Source organism: Garra rufa, chromosome 1 (assembly GCF_049309525.1).
Source record: "Garra rufa chromosome 1, GarRuf1.0, whole genome shotgun sequence".
Taxonomy (NCBI): Eukaryota; Metazoa; Chordata; class Actinopteri; order Cypriniformes; family Cyprinidae; genus Garra; species Garra rufa.
Window position 1 is genome coordinate 82,910,914 of NC_133361.1, and position 18,862 is coordinate 82,929,775.

The 18,862-nt window shown below is 39.5% G+C and overlaps 3 protein-coding genes across 3 annotated transcripts in view; 2 read left to right on the forward strand and 1 right to left on the reverse strand.

Moving 5' to 3' along the window:
* Positions 1 to 18,862, reverse strand: part of LOC141339661 (uncharacterized) — a 353,139-nt gene that overhangs the window by 220,605 nt on the left and 113,672 nt on the right. The gene's annotated exons all lie outside the window — the stretch shown is intronic.
* LOC141342705 (uncharacterized) overlaps positions 1 to 18,862 on the forward strand; it is a 32,769-nt gene that overhangs the window by 13,259 nt on the left and 648 nt on the right. The window contains exons 3-4 of the mRNA XM_073847214.1: positions 18,274 to 18,367; positions 18,620 to 18,794. Coding sequence (XP_073703315.1) covers positions 18,274 to 18,367; positions 18,620 to 18,794 — 269 coding nt within the window. The remainder of the gene's footprint in view (positions 1 to 18,273; positions 18,368 to 18,619; positions 18,795 to 18,862) is intronic.
* Positions 3,312 to 8,982, forward strand: LOC141339789 (membrane-spanning 4-domains subfamily A member 4A-like). The gene is made up of 8 exons (XM_073844981.1): positions 3,312 to 3,405; positions 3,759 to 3,969; positions 4,436 to 4,546; positions 4,634 to 4,702; positions 5,297 to 5,440; positions 5,704 to 5,817; positions 8,398 to 8,478; positions 8,614 to 8,982. Exons 2-8 carry the CDS (start codon positions 3,784 to 3,786, stop codon positions 8,677 to 8,679), a joined length of 771 nt encoding a protein of 256 aa, XP_073701082.1. The 5' UTR covers positions 3,312 to 3,405; positions 3,759 to 3,783; the 3' UTR covers positions 8,680 to 8,982.

Genomic DNA, 18,862 nt, shown 5'->3' on the forward strand with positions numbered 1-18,862 from the left:
TTTTCTGAGAAGATCAATAATATCAGAAAGACAATCAGCACACCCTCAAGTTATGCAGAGATCAGACAGATTCGACCGCAATCTCAAAAAGAAGTCACTATGTCTACTTTTGAAGCAATCGATAGCAACATTTTGGAAGAAACAGTACAGCACCTCAAATCGTCAACCTGCTACCTTGACACACTTCCCACATCTTTTTTCAAAAGTGTGCTTAGCTGTTTGGAAGCAGATCTCTTAGAAGTGGTGAACACCTCACTTCTCTCTGGGACTTTTCCAAACTCACTGAAAACTGCAGTTGTTAAGCCCCTTTTGAAAAAGAGAAATCTTGATAACACCAAATTGAGCAACTATAGACCAATATCAAATCTTCCTTTCATAGGTAAGATTATTGAAAAGGTTGTTTTTAATCAGCTGAACCACTACATAAACTCAAATGGATACCTGGACCACTTCCAATCTGGTTTCAGACCACATCATAGCACAGAGACAGCGCTCATAAAGATAATAAATGATATTCGCCTAAGTTCAGATTCTGGCAAAATATCAGTGCTGGTATTACTAGATCTCAGTGCTGCGTTTGACACTGTCGATCATAACATTCTTCTTGATAGACTGGAAAACTGGGTCGGGCTTTCTGGGATGGTTCTAAATTGGTTCAGGTCATACTTAGAAGGGAGAGGTTATTACGTAAGTATAGGAGAACATAAGTCTAAGTGGACGTCCATGACATGCGGAGTCCCACAAGGCTCAATTCTAGCGCCGCTGTTGTTCAGCCTGTATATGCTCCCACTAAGTCAAATAATGAGAAAGAACAAAATAGCATATCACAGCTATGCAGATGATACCCCAGATTTACCTAGCCTTATCGCCAAATGACTACAGCCCCATTGACTCTCTCTGCCAATGCATTGATGAAATTAACAGTTGGATGTGCCAAAACTTTCTTCAGTTAAACAAGGAGAAAACTGAAGTCATTGCATTTGGAAACAAATATGAAGTTCATAAGGAAAATGCGTACCTTGATGCTAGGGGTCAAAAAACAAAAAATCAAGTCAAGAATCTTGGTGTGATTCTGGAGTCAGACCTCAGTTTCAGTAGCCATGTCAAAGCAGTTACTAAATCTGCATACTATCATCTCAAAAACATTGCAAGAATTAGATGTTTTGTTTCCCGTCAAGACTTGGAGAAACTTGTTCATGCCTTTATCACCAGCAGGGTGGACTATTGTAATGGTCTCTTCACTGGCCATCCCAAGAAGACCATTAGACAGCTGCAGCTCATACAGAACGCTGCTGCCAGGATTCTGACTAGAACCAAAAAATCAGAGCATATTACACCAGTCCTTAGGTCCTTACACTGGCTTCCAGTTATGTTTAGGATAGATTTTAAAGTACTTTTACTAGTTTATAAAGCACTCAATGGCCTAGGACCTACATACATTGCAGATATGCTCACTGTATATAAACCTAACAGACAACTCAGATCACTAGGATCGAGTCAGTTAGTAATATCAAGGGTTCACACAAAACAAGGGGAATCCGCTTTTAGCTATTATGCCGCCCGCAGTTGGAACCAGCTTCCAGAAGAGATCAGATGTGCTAATACATTAGACACATTTAAACGCAGACTTAAAACTCACCTGTTTAGTTGTGCATTTATTGAATGAGCACTGTGCTACGTCCGAACAGACTGCATTATTTTATGTATAATCATTTTACTGTGCTAATTAATTTTAAAATCAATTTTTTAAATCATCTTAAATGTTCTTAAATTCTGTTTTTATTGTTGTTAGTGTGATTATTATTTTAAATTTTTATGATTTGTTTGCTGTTGTGATTTTAACTCCTTTTTATGTACAGCACTTTGAATTACCATTGTGTATGAAATGTGCTATATAAATAAACTTGCATTGCCTTGCCTTCAGGGTAGGTCCTCAGCCAGTACCCAGCTCCCCCTCTGGTCTAGTGAATATGGTTGTGGTGGTGTTTGTCTTCCTTGGGTCTGCCTCTGCCTGCTTAGGCCTATGGGACCTCCTGGCCTCCAGGTCCCCCATTACAGCTTGGTAAACTTAGGACCTACGTCCTTCTTCCAGGTAAGCTTCCAGGAAGTATTTTATTCACAGGAATGCCCCTAGGCTGTTTCGCTGGACTCTCAGACCTTACAGGTCTCCTTACTGAGAATCCCACCCTAAGGGGCTTCCTTCCTAGCTCCCGGTCACTCTCTAAGTGGGCTAGTATTCACCCCTTTTTGGAGTGGGTTTTACTTTGAGGGTTTTTGCAAAACCCTCTTGACCGTTGACTCTGATGAGTAACCTCTCTTAGGCTTTCTGATTTTGCAGATTCTGTGAGAATCTGTCAGGACAGAGCTCCGTGTTTCTGTTGAGACAGAAGCATAAGTCCACTTAGGGTTGGTTTTGGCTAAACAACTCGGAAGCACCCCCTTCTCTGCCTAACGTCCTCCTCTGCTGTAACGAGTGCGGCCATCGTCCGGACCACGTGTCCAGCAGCTCGTCGTCTTGGCAGCGCTGGTTCCCTCTACGCACCCTTCCTGGACCCACGAGGACACCAGCGGAAAGACCGGAAAAGAGACCGGTCTCCCAAGGAGAGGCGTGCTCGGCATTTAAGCAGCGGCGGTGATGAGGCTTCATTCACTTCAGGTGATCCTCATCACACGCCACCAGACCAGGGTGTTTTCGTGCCCCTCCTCTCCCAAACACACCCACTCCCGTCGGGAGCCTGGAGAAGGGCGGCGAATAAGGGACTGGGTGTTGATGATAATTAGGGGGGAGGCAGTAGACTCGTCACACCTTTTATACTGTGTTCAGAGTCACGCTGACGGTGTTACCCTAGCAGCCCCTAGAGGACATCTAGGATCTCAGGGGACAATGGTTTTACTCCAAATCCTATAGTAAAACCATGGTTAATTCTGTGGTTACTATGGTTTTAATACATAAAGTATAAACCAGCTAAAAACAGCATCCCAACCTACCTAATCAGCATATGTTAAAACCAGCATTGGCTGGTTTTAGCTGGTCAATCAGCCTGGTTTTAGTTGGTCAGCTAGAAAATCTTTCTTGATTTAAGAATATTTATATATTTTAGCTGGAAACAAGACACATTTTTTTGCAGTGTATCAGATTTTGTTTTACAATACGTACATTTCCACGTTTTCATTTCCAAACCAGCATGTAGGTTACTTGTTATAAATGTACAACATAAACACATTTATGAATACTTTTTTTACTGTCTTTTTTACCCTATGAAAGGGGAGATATTTTTATATTACCTTGTAGCAGTGTCAAGAGTTTTGCCACCCCTTTCAATCACCTGAGCTCTTGTAAGGGCAAAGTACGACTGCAAAGCAAAGCAACCCTACAGAGCAAACTGAAGAGAGGATTTTTCTCTGGTAAAACAAAATATATACCTACATTGCATCTGACTACCTTTATACAAATAACTGTCTTTTCATTATGTATCTGCATCTTGCTGTTGTTTTAACTAAACGTTTTAATACATTTAATGAATTTCCTTTATTTACTCTATAATGCCTTTAATGCAAATGGATGTAGATCAATTTTAACATGAGCAGTTATATATAGAATATAGTCTATTCTTCATTCCCAAGGGCTAATCGAACTACTCTATTTGAGGACAATAATTCTACAATGTGATAGCTACATTTATAACAATAAACATAATTAAAAATAAATAAATAAATAAATAAATAACATTTGTTGATATACTATGATTTTTGTATAGGTCAATTTCAGATTCGGCAACAAGAATGTCCCAAACAGTTTTACCCGTGAACTCTTCAACACTTGTCATTAAGTTTCAACCACCAACACAAGCAACAGCAGTTGGGGCAGTGCCAAATGCTCCTGTGCCCGTTTATGTCCAACAGGTCGCAGGAGTTTCTCCTCTTCATGGACTTCAGGCATTTCTGAAAGGCCAACCAAAAGCCCTTGGGGTAAGAATATTTGACTTTTATGTGTGACGGTAGTGTGAAGTAAGAAAATGAATGAAAAAGGAGTGGTAGACAAGTTAACACAGTATACACCGTTTTTATGGCATAATGTGACTTATTGTCTTAGTGACAATGAAATACAAAATTGAGGAAGACCAATATAAAATAAGGTTTATCATTTACAGAGTACATTTTACAGTGTACCAGTCACAAAGAGTCACAGAGAAGAATCTTTTAGGAGTTGTAAACAATCAAAAAAATGTTAACTAATGGACAAAGTTGCACATCTGCAAAAATAAGTGTTCTGTGCTTGAATGTTTTGGGATATTTTTCTAGTACAATCATAAGCCCATAACTGTAGTTGCCATACATTAATTGTAATTTAATTTTGGTTCCCAAAATTTGGCACCGTTTTACTTTATAAGAGACTCTCTTGTCCTATCCTGTATATATTTTTTGTCCCTCACAGACTGTCCAGATAATGATCGGTCTGTTGACTTTACTGTGTGGGATTGTGTTGACACTGAATGCAGATTCCATCACTGTCATTAGTGGTATTCCTTACTGGGGATCAATCATTGTAAGAAACAATTTTTTTTCTGGCTTTTTTATATAGGCTACATATTCCAACTGAATTTTCAATTTTAGCCTTTCTCTCTCCTCTCAGTACATTACCGCAGGCTCACTCTGCATTGCTGCTGAAAACAAAGTTAATTCACTCTCCGGTTTGTGTTTGGTATGTACTCAACATTTGTATGTTTTAAGGGGTCCAAGCTGCCCAACGCGGGCAGGTGGCATTATAATAGTATGATTCACATTTTTGTGCAATTGATATAAACAATTCTTATGGATAGGGATGTTTCTGGCAAAAATTTATTAAATTAATTTAGAGTATCTGAAGCACTGAGATATTAACTAATTATAGAAACTAATTTTATCTCCTGAACGCAACACCCAAACTTAATGTAACTTTGGACGTTTTGATATTTTATACTAAATTGCATCAAAATTGCACATATAGATACAACACACACAGTATCTTATAATCACTTCTTAAGAAACAAAAGATTGTACTAAAATATATCACTTCTTAAGAAACAAAAGATTGTACTAAAATATATGTACTAACAGTAAAAGTGATAATAAACCATTGTCCCTTTTGAGACCTGAATATTTAGCGTAAAACAGTAATCAGTGAAGATTGACTTGATTTTGCATTCATGTTGTGTATCTTTGCCATCTACATTAAAATGTGTTAAAAAATTTTTTTAAAGTTATTCCTAATTTACTAATCAGTTTTATGTCGATGTTATTTTTTTTCTGACGATAGGTGAAAGGTTCGCTTGGAATGAACATTTTCAGTGCTATAACTGCAGGCATTACCATTATTTTAATTCCATTTGATTTGGCTCTTGGACCATTTTACAATTACTGCTACGATGCTGACTGTTTCGAGTTTAAGGAAAAGTATACGGTATGTCATCAATGTTTACATTTGCATTTGTGTAGTAATCACAATAAGATCACTGTTTGGTCAGTTACTTGTCGAAAGTAAATTCTTAATCTGCTCTCATCTGTCCAGTCTTTTTCTCCTCAACATCACATCTCTTACTATTACTGATCACTTATAATGTAAGAAGGCATTGATTTTATACATTAAGCAGCCAGTGTACCAGTGTGAGAACTAATTGTCAATTATTTTAATATTATTTGTGCTAATGTTGATTTTCATCTCAGATTCTCTTCTGGGGAATCGGAACTGTGTTGCTGATATTCGCCTTGCTTGAGTTTATCATCTCCATTTGTCTGTCAGCATATGCCTGTAAAGTCAGCTGCAGCTGTTGCACCCAGGTTAGTAATGCATCAAGATGGAGGTTCACAAACTTTTTAGTCAACTGACACCCTCTGATATGTAATGGAAATAGTTACTTAAGGATATTTTGGGTTCACACTTGGGTTTTCAATAGTTGGGTCTATATAATAAGCAACAAACACTAAGTTACGTTACAAATATTTATTTATTAAATTCTTCACTTTCAAATGGTCAAACGTTTTTAACATAAAAATCTTGTGCTATAAACATCTGTACACAAAAACGTTGAAAAGTATGTAAATGTTGATGAAGTGAACTTTAAACACATTTTGTTTCCAGATATTAAAGGGTTCATCAAGTTGATATGATTCTTTAGGGTCTTAATGAGAAGTCTGTGCTATATTTTGGGTAAAATTTTACAGTGTAAAAAACACCCATTTTACCTTGTCGTAAATCAGGCCTTTTTAGAGTGACCCATTCTTTTGCATTTGCCTTTAAAGGCTTTAAAGCTGTGTGTGGCTTTCTCCTTTCCACAAATTTAACATAAAAAATGGGGCTGTCAAACCATTTAAAAACTTCTAATTACTAACACATCAAATACGGCTGAGAAATTACACCCAAAATATCATATAAAATCATTATTGTGTTAAATGAGAAAAGCATTAAATTACTCTTGCGGTACTTTAATGCAATATGCCGATTGGTCTGCACAGTGATGGTGCATCTTGAACAAGTCTAATAACTCACTGAATCATTGATTCACTCAATTAGTTCAAAATGGAAGATTCATTCAGTAAAGAAACATCACTTGCAACAGTTCCGCTGTGGCTTTATTTGGAACTATTTTGTTTGCAGAATTGATCAAAACAGCTAATATTGAATTTAAAATGTAAAACAATATTAATTTATAGCTTACTGAACTATTGTATAAAATGTTACAATTGCAAGCACGCACATATCACAAGACAGCTTTTCATCTTGACTATAAATATTTTCACTTCTTGTGAAATGAGATCTCATCACAAACCCATAAACAATACTACATATTTTACTGTATTTACTGCATATAATCAATTTTCATGCCAATAGCTTTCACATGCATATGATTCAGGATTCATAATTGTTAGAACCTAAAAACTAAAAAGCTTTCTGAAGCACTTGATAAATTCTCATGTTCCTCAATCCTTTTTCCACATCGGATCCTCACTTTGAAATAAAGGTCACATATATTTCTAAATTAGCTTAAATTACTAAATTTAGTATTAGTATATGCATCTCCTTTTTCTCTTAAAGGAGTAGTTCACTTCCAGAATTAAAAATATTAATAATGTACTCACCCCATTGCCATCCAAGATGTTCATGCCTTTCTTTCTTCAGTCGTAAAGAAATTATGTTTTTTGAGAAAAACATTTCAGGAATTATCTCTATAGTGAACTCCAATGGTGCCCGCAAGTTTGAACGTCCAAACTGCAGTTTCAATGCAGTTTCAAAAGGCTCTAAACGATCCCAGCAGAGGAATAAGGGTCTTATCTAGCTAAATGATCATCGTCATTTTCTTGTCTAGCTCTGCGATGCCTGGATTTGTACTCTTGTGTACTGTGGGTCAACACTGTTTTTTGGGAGAAAAACTCCCATCTCATTTTCTTCTTCAACTTCAAATTTCTCCTACATCACTGTTTTACCTTTTTTGTAAAGGGTGCTTGACCTTTGCATGTTCAATTTGCAAACACAGGGTCGGTACTTCTACTGCAATGTAGGACGATTTTGAAGTTAGAGGGGAAAATGAAATGGCAGTTTTTCGACATTCCCTACCTGTATTGACCCACATTACACAGAGTACGCATATGCAGTATGAGCATTCAACGTTAAAAAGTATATACATTTATTTTATTTTTTTAAAGGATGGATCGTTTCGCTAGATAAGACCCTTACTCCTCGGCTGGGATTGTTTAGATCTCTTTGAAGCTGCATTTAAACTGCATTTTGGATGTACAAACTCACAGGCACCACTGAAGTCCATAATTCCTTAAATGTTTTCCTCAAAATTTTAATCCTCGTAATTTCTTTACGCCTGAAGGAAAAAAAAGGCTTACTTTAAATTATATAAAATTCAATTTATAATGATAAATTTACTCATGCATAAAACAATTAATTAGTTTGTCACTCAAACTCCACTCCACCCTGTTACATTGGTGCTACTTGTCCTTTAAAACCTTTGAAGTCATAATACCCTAAAATCACAAGACTTGCTGGACATAATTTCCTTGGAAAACAGGCATCTTCAAGAGCTAAGAATATATTAGTCTTTAGCTTTTCTCTCTACTGCTCATTTTAGTCAAGTTATTCTGAACAAATTTTTTTAGATTAAACAGATTATATATTAAAGTTTTCCAAAATGTCATGTTTGACCTAATGATGGAGGCTTGAGTAATTAATGTGCAGAGATTGAAGTGATGTGAATTACCTGAGTCAGTGCATTTCTCAAAAGCATTTAGCAGCAGCAGTGTCTCTACTAATAGCAAAAGCTGTAATACTGGAACTGTATGCCAATGTTGTTGCACTTTTATGGGATTTTACAATAATTAGAAATAAAATGCTATATGTGCATTTCCCCAAAGGTGCCGTATGTTCCACAAGTTTCACCTCCACTGCCCTGTGACTTTAGGCGCTGCCATTACCATGATCTTGACCATTCAGAGGTAAAAGAAGTTTATAAAGTAAAATGGTATACAAAAAATGGATATGTGTAAAGCAATATGTACTTTTCGGATATTATTAAGTAAATAAGCAATCAATAAGTAAACAAGCTGATCATATAGCTTTTTTTCTTATAGATACCTGTGATCAGCAACCCTTCCGTGCATCAGCATCCTGCAGACAATCCTCCACAATACAGTTGATTATTGTTTGATCCTGCTGTTTTGTGTTGCTTTCATGGGACACATGGACTTGGACTTCCCAATGATTACCAGACCCTCACTATTTGCATGTCATTACAAAAAAAGGACTAAATAAGCAAAGACATCACTTGATCAGATTACAAACTTTACGAATTTTTAAAGTCACATGTGTTTAAACGACTATTCAAAACACTAATAGATACTATTTCCTGATTTTCTTTCTGTGGTTAAGTTACCTTATTATAAGTCATGTTTGGTTGCTTAATACTGTATAATCTGTCAGAATAAAGAATGTAAAAAATGCTTATTGGGTTGTTTTTTCGCACTGTTTTTTCATACTGTGTGCTTATTGTTTTTTACATTTTGTATGTCAACCTCATCTAGCACACCTGATACATCAGATTTTTAGTAGAGACTGCAAGAACTAAATTGGGTGTGTCTGGAAAGGTGGACATACAAAATGTGCAGGGCTGGACTGTCTGAAAACCTCCTAGATGAAGGAAACAGCCCAATCAAGAACAACCCATTCATGTGAACTATCCTTAGATAGCTACATACCTCTGACAAGACTGCTATATAGGTGGGCCATCTACTTAAAACCCTCTAATACAGGGAAGACAGTCCAACCCATTTCAACCCGTGGGCAGTTCGTTTTGCCTCTGACCTTATTGAATATGCATTTATAGGAGTTTTCCTTTAAGATACAAATATGTCAGGATTGTGGTCTGTTTTGGAGTGTTTTCCTAATGTATTTCCCCCTGTTTTACCATTGATTTGGTTTGTTCCTTTGTCTTCCCCTTTGGTTCATTGTTTATTTGGTTTAGCCTTGCCCGCATTTGGACTTTCCACTTGTTATCCTGGATTGTGAACACCTGTCTTGTTTAGTGACTACTCCCCTTTGAGTATGTTTAAATAGTCAATTTTTCCTGTTTCCTGTTGTCCGGTATTAACCCTTTGAGCAGTACAGTCCCACATATGGGATTTAGAACGTTCTGTGACGTCACGCAACTGCCAAATTCTAAATTTCAAATCGGCCTCTGCGCAAACACAGGGAGAGGCGAGAGTGATAAAGGCTGTCATTCGTATTCGCACAACTAGCTACTCAAACAGTGTTTATAGGCACTTGATATGCTTATTTTATGTCATAAACACATTGTCACAGAAGAACCAGACACAAGATTTCAGAGCAAATAACCACAATAATGTAAATATATGAATGAAACACGTGCAGCCGTTCATAGGCTGATGAGTGCCTGTCCTTTACGTTCACTGAAACTGTGTTTGCAGGCTCATGATGTGCTTATTTTATGTCACAAACACATCTAAGAAGCACCACAACAATAATTATTTGGGCATATAAGCACAATAATGCCAAAGTATGAAACACAGGCATCCTATGCGGGTAGCCGTGTTTGTTTTGATGAGCGGCTGTCATTTACGTTCACTCAAACAGTGTCATGTTGTGCTTAAATTATATCTATACCACTCATTATAACTCTCAGGCTGTCTAAGAAGCACCATAAAATAAAGTTTATATGGCATATAAGCACAATAATGCCAATTTATGAAAGAAACACGGGCATCCTTTGCGCGCAGCATGTTTGTTTTCATAGGCTAATGAGCGGCTGTTCACGATGTGCTTATATTATGTCACAAACATTCAGATTGTCACAGAAGTCCCACAACAAAACATTTTTGGGCATATAAGCACAATATATCAATGAAACACTGTCACACGATGTGTCACATTGCTATAGTTTAGGCTATTGTTTACATATTACTATACTATAACAAAAATGGCTTCCTTGACAGCTGATGGCATCACTATGCATTATGACAGAGTTCGCGGGGATGTTTTTTTGCAGGAATGATTGGCGGGCTTGTGACAGGCTTGTGAGATTCTTTTCCACTCGGACGCTGAATCCGGCAGCGACAGTGATGAAGAAGCTCACCTCCCGGAAAACCCTACAGACTGTGATCGTTCTGAGGCGACGGCAATCCCTGATAATGCCGGCCCTGCCAGTGAGGGCGCTGTTGTGGGGGACTTTTTTCCAACCTGGACATTAGATCCATTCTCTCCACCAGACCTGGACTTTGACAACACTACCACAGGTGTTCAAGGTAGTGTGACAAATCCTTCTAAGGTAGAATGTTTCAGACTGTTTATGAATGAGCAACTTGTGGAGCAATTGGTATTGGAGACTAAAAGTTATGCTAAAAGAGACGGCTCTCCACTCTCTTCTCTCTGGATCGCTTCCAACTGCTACTAAGGACCCGCCACTTTCCTAACAATGCCACAGCAAACCTCAGTGAATAAAACTAGAAGTGTTTTCACCTTTCTGAGGACTACTTTTGGGAAGATGTTCGTTCCTCACACGGACTTGTGCATTGACAAGTCACTGCTGCTGTGGAAAGGCCGGCTTAGATTTCGGCAGTACATTCTATCAAAGAGGAAGAGGTTCGGGATCAAGCTCTTCATGCTGTGCGATGGTCTGACTGGGTACGTCCTCAATAGCCGCTTTTCCACTTTCGGGCCAGTGCGAGCCAGTGCTAAGAACATGCCAGCGGGGCCAATGGCCTCGAGTCACAAGCACCAAGACCAAAAGTAAGCTGCGTTTCCACTATCGAGCCAGTAGCCTCGCTGTGCAAACCTAAAGCCTTCCCTTTACACAACTCCTTGGATCAAACGTCACGAAACCCCTCCCCTTTCAGCAGGAAGATTGAAAGTAAGTCAGGTAGGCCACCATAGTGCGATCATCTAACGAACAAAATGGAGAGAACCGAATCGGCTGTTTGTTTGCTCCTTTTGGTGTTTTCTTGGTGGAAGATGAAGCAGCGAAACCAAGATGCAAAGATGGAGGCTCAGCAGCATTTACACCGAAAGCTTATGTTAGCTGCAATGCGAAAAAGAACAATACAGCGACATGGAAGCCGGATACAGCGAATGCAGAAACGCAGACAATGGATGGAAATGGTAAATACTGATACAGAGTTTGTAATGTAATGTTATGCTTAAGCTGTTTAAAGCTATCAGATGTTTTGCTAGTATTACATCACATAATTCCATAAGTAATGTTAGACATTAATTGAATTAAGATAGTACATCTGTTTATAAATACATGTTTATATACATGCATGACTTAGGCCACAGACAGATACTACCACCACCACCATGTTTCACAGATGGGATAAGATTCTTAAGCTGGAATGCAGTGTGTTCTTTTCTCCGTACATAATACCTTCTCCAATATGTTCTATTTTGGTTTCACCCATCGTTTAAACCTTTCTCCAATAGTCTTCTGGCTTGTCCACATGACCTTTAGCAAGCAATTTTCTTTTTGGAGAACAATGACTTTCTCAATAAATAAATGACAAATTCATGTTTGATTGGGTTCTCTTTGTCTACTTTAAGGACTTAAAAGAAAATCTGATGATGTTCTAGGTCATATTAATAGTGCTTTTCATTAAACAAACTGTTGCAAACTGAAAATGAAGGTTTCTAAATTTATATTTAGGAGTAGCATACTGTATATATAAAGTGTATTAACTAGTTTAGGTGTGTCTAATTGAGGTTGGAGCTTAACACTGCAGGGCACAGGACTAAGGCTGCATTCGAAATCGCATACTTCCATACTATTTAGTAGGCAAAAAGCAGTAGGCGAAGGAAAAGTATGCATGAAAAGGCGAGATTTACCTGAATGGAGCACTATTTCTCGCGAGATTTAGGCGTACGTATACTTAAGTATCGTTCGAATATGCCTACTTACCTACTATATAGTAGGCAAAATACGTACGTGTGAAGAGTAGTATGTCCGAAACCCACAGTATTCATAAAAGAGTAGGCGAAAGTTCCCGGATGACCTACTGCGTCCTGCCCAGACTCTGAAGTGCCGATCGAGGGATACTTTTCTATCCCATAATGCCATGGGAGAGGATACGTGAACCAAGAAGAAGAGAGGATTGCGTCTAGTTTGCCGCGAACGGCCGAAATAAAAAGAAGAAGAAAAAGAAGAAAAGAATACTTCATAATCGAACATGGCAGAGAAGAGTCAGGAGGATGTTTTCAAATGTGAGTAAAACAGGGTTTCCTGTGTCATAATTGCATTTTTGTAAAAACGTGCATCATGTTGTTAAAACGTGATAGTCGATGGGGAGCTCCAGTAAGCACATAAGTTATGCGTCTACAAAGTGGATTGCTGCCATCTTAAATTTAATTATTCCCACTTCTAAAATCATGATTGCAAGCTTATTAATGTGCAGTTGTAACTAGGAAATTTATGGACGTTAATTCAAATAGCTTGTGACTTTAGCACTTTATATGTTTTAAATCATATACACAGTTAAAAACTTTTAATAAAGGTTTATCTAATATCTGACAGAAACAACTTTGACAAATTCGCTTAAGAGAACATCACAACATAAAACTGACCTCTGTGATATGTGTGTGCTATTACCTATGTAGTAGAATTCAGTTGTCAACACTGCCAATATATATATTTCTGTAATGCAAATAAATTCAAAGTTATCAATAAGCTATCAAATGTATTTGTCTATTAGTACTGTTGATAAAATGAGAAGCAAATGTTATTGGATAAAACACTTCAGCAACTGCCTTAACATTTAAATGTGCAAGTGGTTCGCTGGCTTGTAATCATAGGAGAAGGCAAGGCAAGTTTATTTATATAGCACATTTCATACACAATGGTAATTCAAAGTGCTGTAAAGGAATTAAAGTCACAATAGCATAAAAATCATAAAAATTTAAAATAATAATCACAACAATAAAAACAAAATTAAGAACATTTAAGATTAAGATTAAGACAAATTAATTAATACAGTAAAATGATTATACATAAAATAATGCAATCTGTTCGGACGTAGCACAGTGCTCATTCAATAAATGCACAACTGAACAGATGAGTTTTGAGTCTGCATTTAAATGTGGCTTATGTATTAGCACATCTGATATCTTCTGGAAGCTGATTCCAACTGCGGGCGGCATAATAGCTAAAAGCGGATTCCCCTTGTTTTGTGTGAACCCTTGATATTACTAACTGACTCGATCCTAGTGATCTGAGTTGTCTGTTAGGTTTATATTCAGTGAGCATATCTGCAATTTATGTAGGTCCTAGGTCATTGAGTGCTTTATAAACAAGTAAAAGTACTTTAAAATCTATCCTAAACATAACTGGAAGCCAGTGTGGGGACCTGAGGACTGGTGTAATATGCTCTGATTTTTTGGTTCTAGTCAAGAATCCTGGCAGCAGCGTTCTGTATGAGCTGCAGCTGTCTAATGGTCTTCTTGGGAAGGCCGGTGAGGAGACCATTAAAGTAGTCCACCCTGCTGCTGATAAAGGCATGAACAAGTTTCTCCAAGTCTTGACGGGAAACAAAACATCTAATTCTTGCAATGTTTTTGAGATGGTAGTATGCTGATTTAGTTACTGCTTTGACATGGCTACTGAAACTGAGGTCTGACTCCAGAATCACACCCAGATTCTTGACTTGATTTTTTGTTTTTTGACCCCTAGCGTCAAGGTACGCATTTACCTTATGGACTTTATCTTTGTTTCCAAATGCTATGACTTCCGTTTTCTCCTTGTTTAACTGTAAAAAGTTTTGGCACATCCAACTGTTAATTTCATCAATGCATTGGCAGAGAGAGTCAATGGGGCTGTAGTCATTTGGCGATAAGGCTAGGTAAATCTGGGTATCATCTGCATAGCTGTGATATGCTATTTGGTTGTTTCTCATTATTTGACTTAGTGGGAGCATATACAGGCTGAACAACAGCGGCGCTAGAATTGAGCCTTGTGGGACTCCACATGTCATGGATGTCCACTTAGACTTATGTTCTCCTATACTCACATAATAAGGGTCAGAAGGGAGTTTGGATTGGGATTTCCTGAGCTGGAGGAAGGCTAGGAGGGTTTGAAATGGTTGGAGGGGTGATTGAAGGTTTGAAATATAGATGAAGTGGCCTTTCTTTGTTTGGTCTGTCTTACTTTGTTTTATGAAGTAAGAGATGGTTTCACCGTCTAGCACTGCTAGATCGGAGATAGTTGGGTGGATGGGTGGGTTTAAACCAGATGTAATGGCGAGCTCAGAGCATCTGAGGAAACCGAAGAAAGCCAGGATAAACATGGCTTCTAATGTGCGGGCAGTGAGGATGGAATGGTAACCTTTACGGAGGGTGGAGATGCAGTTGGTCAAAATTTTTAAGGTGATAGGTTGTCTTGGGTCTGGGCGGTTGGGCTGGGTTATTTGGATACCTTTGATGAGAAGGGAGGTCTGCGAATTGGTTATATGGGATGAAGGCGAGCCATATAACAGTTTGTGGAAAAACTGGATTCCGCTTAGGTATCCTTTATTGGAGCTGGCTTGGAGGTTTTTATTGGAGTTGAGATGAGAGATAAATAAGCAGGGAAAAATCAGGCAAAGGCAAACTATAGACGGAGGGGAAATGTTTAAAACATTTCCATGCTGTAAGGTAGGATTGGAGAGTCCTAGGGGAGACAGCTTGGAGAATGGAATTGATGGAGGCTTCGAGGAGGGGTCTCAGAGGGTGGTTTACAGGAATATCAGTTCTGAATAAGGAGGAACTGGGGTTGGGGGCGGATCCGCCTCTGGTGCCAGCGATCTGAATTTCTGCCAGAATCCGGGTTCTGATGGAGTTGGGTACCGGGGGAGGTTCCTGCGCTAGAGCATTTGGAGAGGCTGGAAGGGGCATAGCTGAGGCTAATGAGAAGGAAGAGTGGGTCTGAGGAGGAGGAAAGGGGGCTACCGGGACTGTAAGTGGAGGTAAGTCTGCGCTGCGGCCGTCTCCTGGGACGGAAAAAAGAGGAAAGAGAGGGGGAATGGCGGGCAACGGAGTCTGCGAGATTGGAGGCGGGCTTGCGCTGGGGACGGCTCCTGGGGCGGAGAAAAAAAGAAGAGAAGAGAGGGGGAATGGTGGGCATCGGAGCCTGTAAGATTGAAGGCAGGCTCATGCTAGGGATGGCTCCTGGGGCAGAGAAAAGAGAAGGGAAGAGAGGGGGTATGGGGGTCACCGGTGCTTGTGCCATGAGCAGGGGAACACTTGTGTTATGATTGGACGGCGGTGCTGCGGGCCATGGGAGGGGAAGGGAGTTAAGAGAATGGTGGGGCCGCCGGTGTGGGCGAGCTCGTGCTACCGCGGCGGCTTATAGAGGCGATGGCCTGTTCTCCGCCGGCATGAGCAGCGAGCTTCCGCTTGGAAGATCAAGAAGGAGGGCAGTGGCTGGCGACTGCGGCGTTTGGGGCGTGGCCCAAGCTCTGTGATGGCTTTTTGCTGAGTCCTGGCGTAGAGTAGGGGGCCCTGTGGCCCTGTGGAGAGATGCGTAGAGGCCGAGGAGATCCGCTTTGGAGGAACGGCGTGGGAGGACGATGCCAGAGCTGGCGAGCGTCTTGCGGAGCCCAGCTATGGTCCATTTCCCCTTGGCTGGGGCGGAGGAGAGGGCTGTAGCGTAAGAGGACTCTGGGGAAGATGCCTGACGCCCGGAAGGTGGTGGAGATGGCGTGATCTGGCGTCTTGGAGTGTAAGCAGCGGCTGCGCGAGAGGCCGCGATGCAGCCACGGGCTTGGTTGTTGGATCCTGCGGACCGCTGGTGGTATGAGTGGCGACTTGGACGGTGGCTGGAGGTGCTGCAGGATCCTCGGTATTCGTGGAATAATCCCCGGAGGACAATTCAATCTCGGACATATTTGCGGCGATTTGGATTGCCAATGCTGAAAACTAGAGATGATGAAGGTAAGATTGCTTGGCTATTTAAAGGGATTCTCTTGTAGTGCTTGGATAGGGAATTTGATTGCTGATGGTAAATTGGCTTTGGTAATTATATGTACAGCTCCTCACGAAATTTTTTAATAAAACATAGAATTGCAAAGTGATTCATTTGTTAAGTGAATTTGTTAACTACAGTTAATTACAGTAGGTCAAGAGGCGTGTTGAAGACAGTGTTATTGAGCAGGCTGCCTAAGTCTGAATGTTTTTATTCTTATTTGCATTTTTTCAAACAGAATACCTGTGACATCTGGCTTTGGTTAATAATTGCAAAACTGCTGTTTTCATGTAGTTTATCATTGTATTTTTTTGCAAAGCAGTCTACTTTTGTGCCGTGTGATGGTGCAACATTTTTGATAAAAAACGAAATTATATTCAAATGTATTGTGTGTTTTGTCTTTCTGTGTTCTCATAGGCTAGCTATTTTCAGACATGCTTTCTGCACATTTACACCAGGACCAATCAAGCCTACGGAATACTCCAATAGCCAAAATCTAAGTACTTGAAGTCTAAAGAAATGCACGGTAGCCCAGGCTACTCTTCATCTTCCCTAACAGTGTGTCAGAATACCTGCAGGCCAGGGAAAGAAAAAAACATGAATCTCTTGAATAATAGCAATACAAATACTTTTTTCCCCCTGCGGGACGGGAGAAGACACAAAATCAATGCATCTCTATTATCGTGCGGGAATAAATTCTCAGAGTTTTGCGGGTGCAGGGGGGAGTGGAAATACATATTGGGGGAGTGGAAATACATATTGCGGGAGCGGGCGGGAGTGTAACACACTCCGGCGGGAGCGGGATAAAGAAAACAGTCCTGCGCAGGACTCTAGAACACATTATCCGTGTATTTTCCGGAATGGCTGTGTGAAAGAGGCTGAAGTTGACGTAACACTGGTCGTTGTTCGAAAGTCTGTGCAATGATGTAGTTTTGACATCTATAGACTGAACAAGGTTTTCATACTTGTTTTTGTGTTGTTGTTGCTTAGCAATGAAATGGATGCAATGTTGTCGGGGTTTGACAAAAGGAGGGTGGGACGGTGGTTGGTATTCGAGGTGGTGACTAAAGGTGGTGACTAAAGGTGGTGACTGAGTAGATCGGACGTCACATTTTTACAGAAGTCACTGCGTCTTGTGAAAAGGAACAGCTACTTTAAGCAGGCTGTGTGCAGTTTACTGTGGATTTAATGTTTTGAAACTTATATGGTAGTTACATAGCCCCTAGACCTCAGTTATCATGAAAAAAGCCAGAAAATTTAGATTTTGACAATATGGGACCTTCAACTTTTATAATAAATATCTCTTTGGTTTTGAGACTTTAAGCTTTGCAGCTTCACAAATCTTATCTAATGCACAAACAGCTTGTAACACTCCAAAGGAAACCGCATCATATGCCCTTTTAAATTATCTTTGTTATTGATTTCCCACACACCATTTCTACCAATCTGCTTCTGGCGCCACCATCTGTAGGACTTATTGGCACTACTCTCAAATGTTTGTTTTTCATGTTTTTCATCTTATAACAAGTTACTGAAAATTAACCCTTCTTACTTTTATTTCAGAGTTGATTAAAGAAAAAGAGGAGAATGAAGAATCAAGTCAAGTTGAGGAGAAAAATCATTTCAAAACTGGAGAAAGACCTTTGAGTTGCTCTCAAGCCAAACAGAAAGATTTAAAGAAAAGAAGAGCAGAGAAATGTCCCACCTGCACTCAGTGTGGAAAGAGTTTCAAAAGAAAAACAGATCTTGAGCGCCACATGAAAATTCATACTGAAGAAAAAACATTTGCTTGTGATCAATGTGGGAAGAGTTTTTCACGCTCATCAAGCCTTAAGGAGCACATGAACATCCACACTAGAGAGAAGCACACATGTGATCAATGTGGTAAAGTGTATTTAGCAGCTTCAGGTCTGAGAAATCACTTGAAAGTTCATACAAAGGTGAAGCCACATTCATGCCATTTGTGTGGTAAGAATTTTTGGCATCTACAAAGTTTGCAAGTATATGAGAATATAAATACTGGTGTGAGAGAATCCATGTGTTATAAGTGTGAAAAGATTTCTACTTCAGTAACTTATTTAAAACTGCATAAGTTGATCCACACTGGGGAGAATTCTTATAAGTGTTCACACTGCAACAAGAAATTTAGTCGGTCAGGAGACCTGAAAATACACGAGAGGATCCACACTGGAGAGAAACCTTATGAGTGTTTACATTGCAACAAGAGATTTAGTCGGTCAGTACGTTTGAAAACACATGAGATGAACCACACTGGAGAGAAACCTTATAAATGCTCACACTGCAAAAAGAGATTTAGTCAGTCAGTACATTTGAAAATACACAAGAGGATTCACACTGGAGAGAAACCTTATGAGTGTTTACAT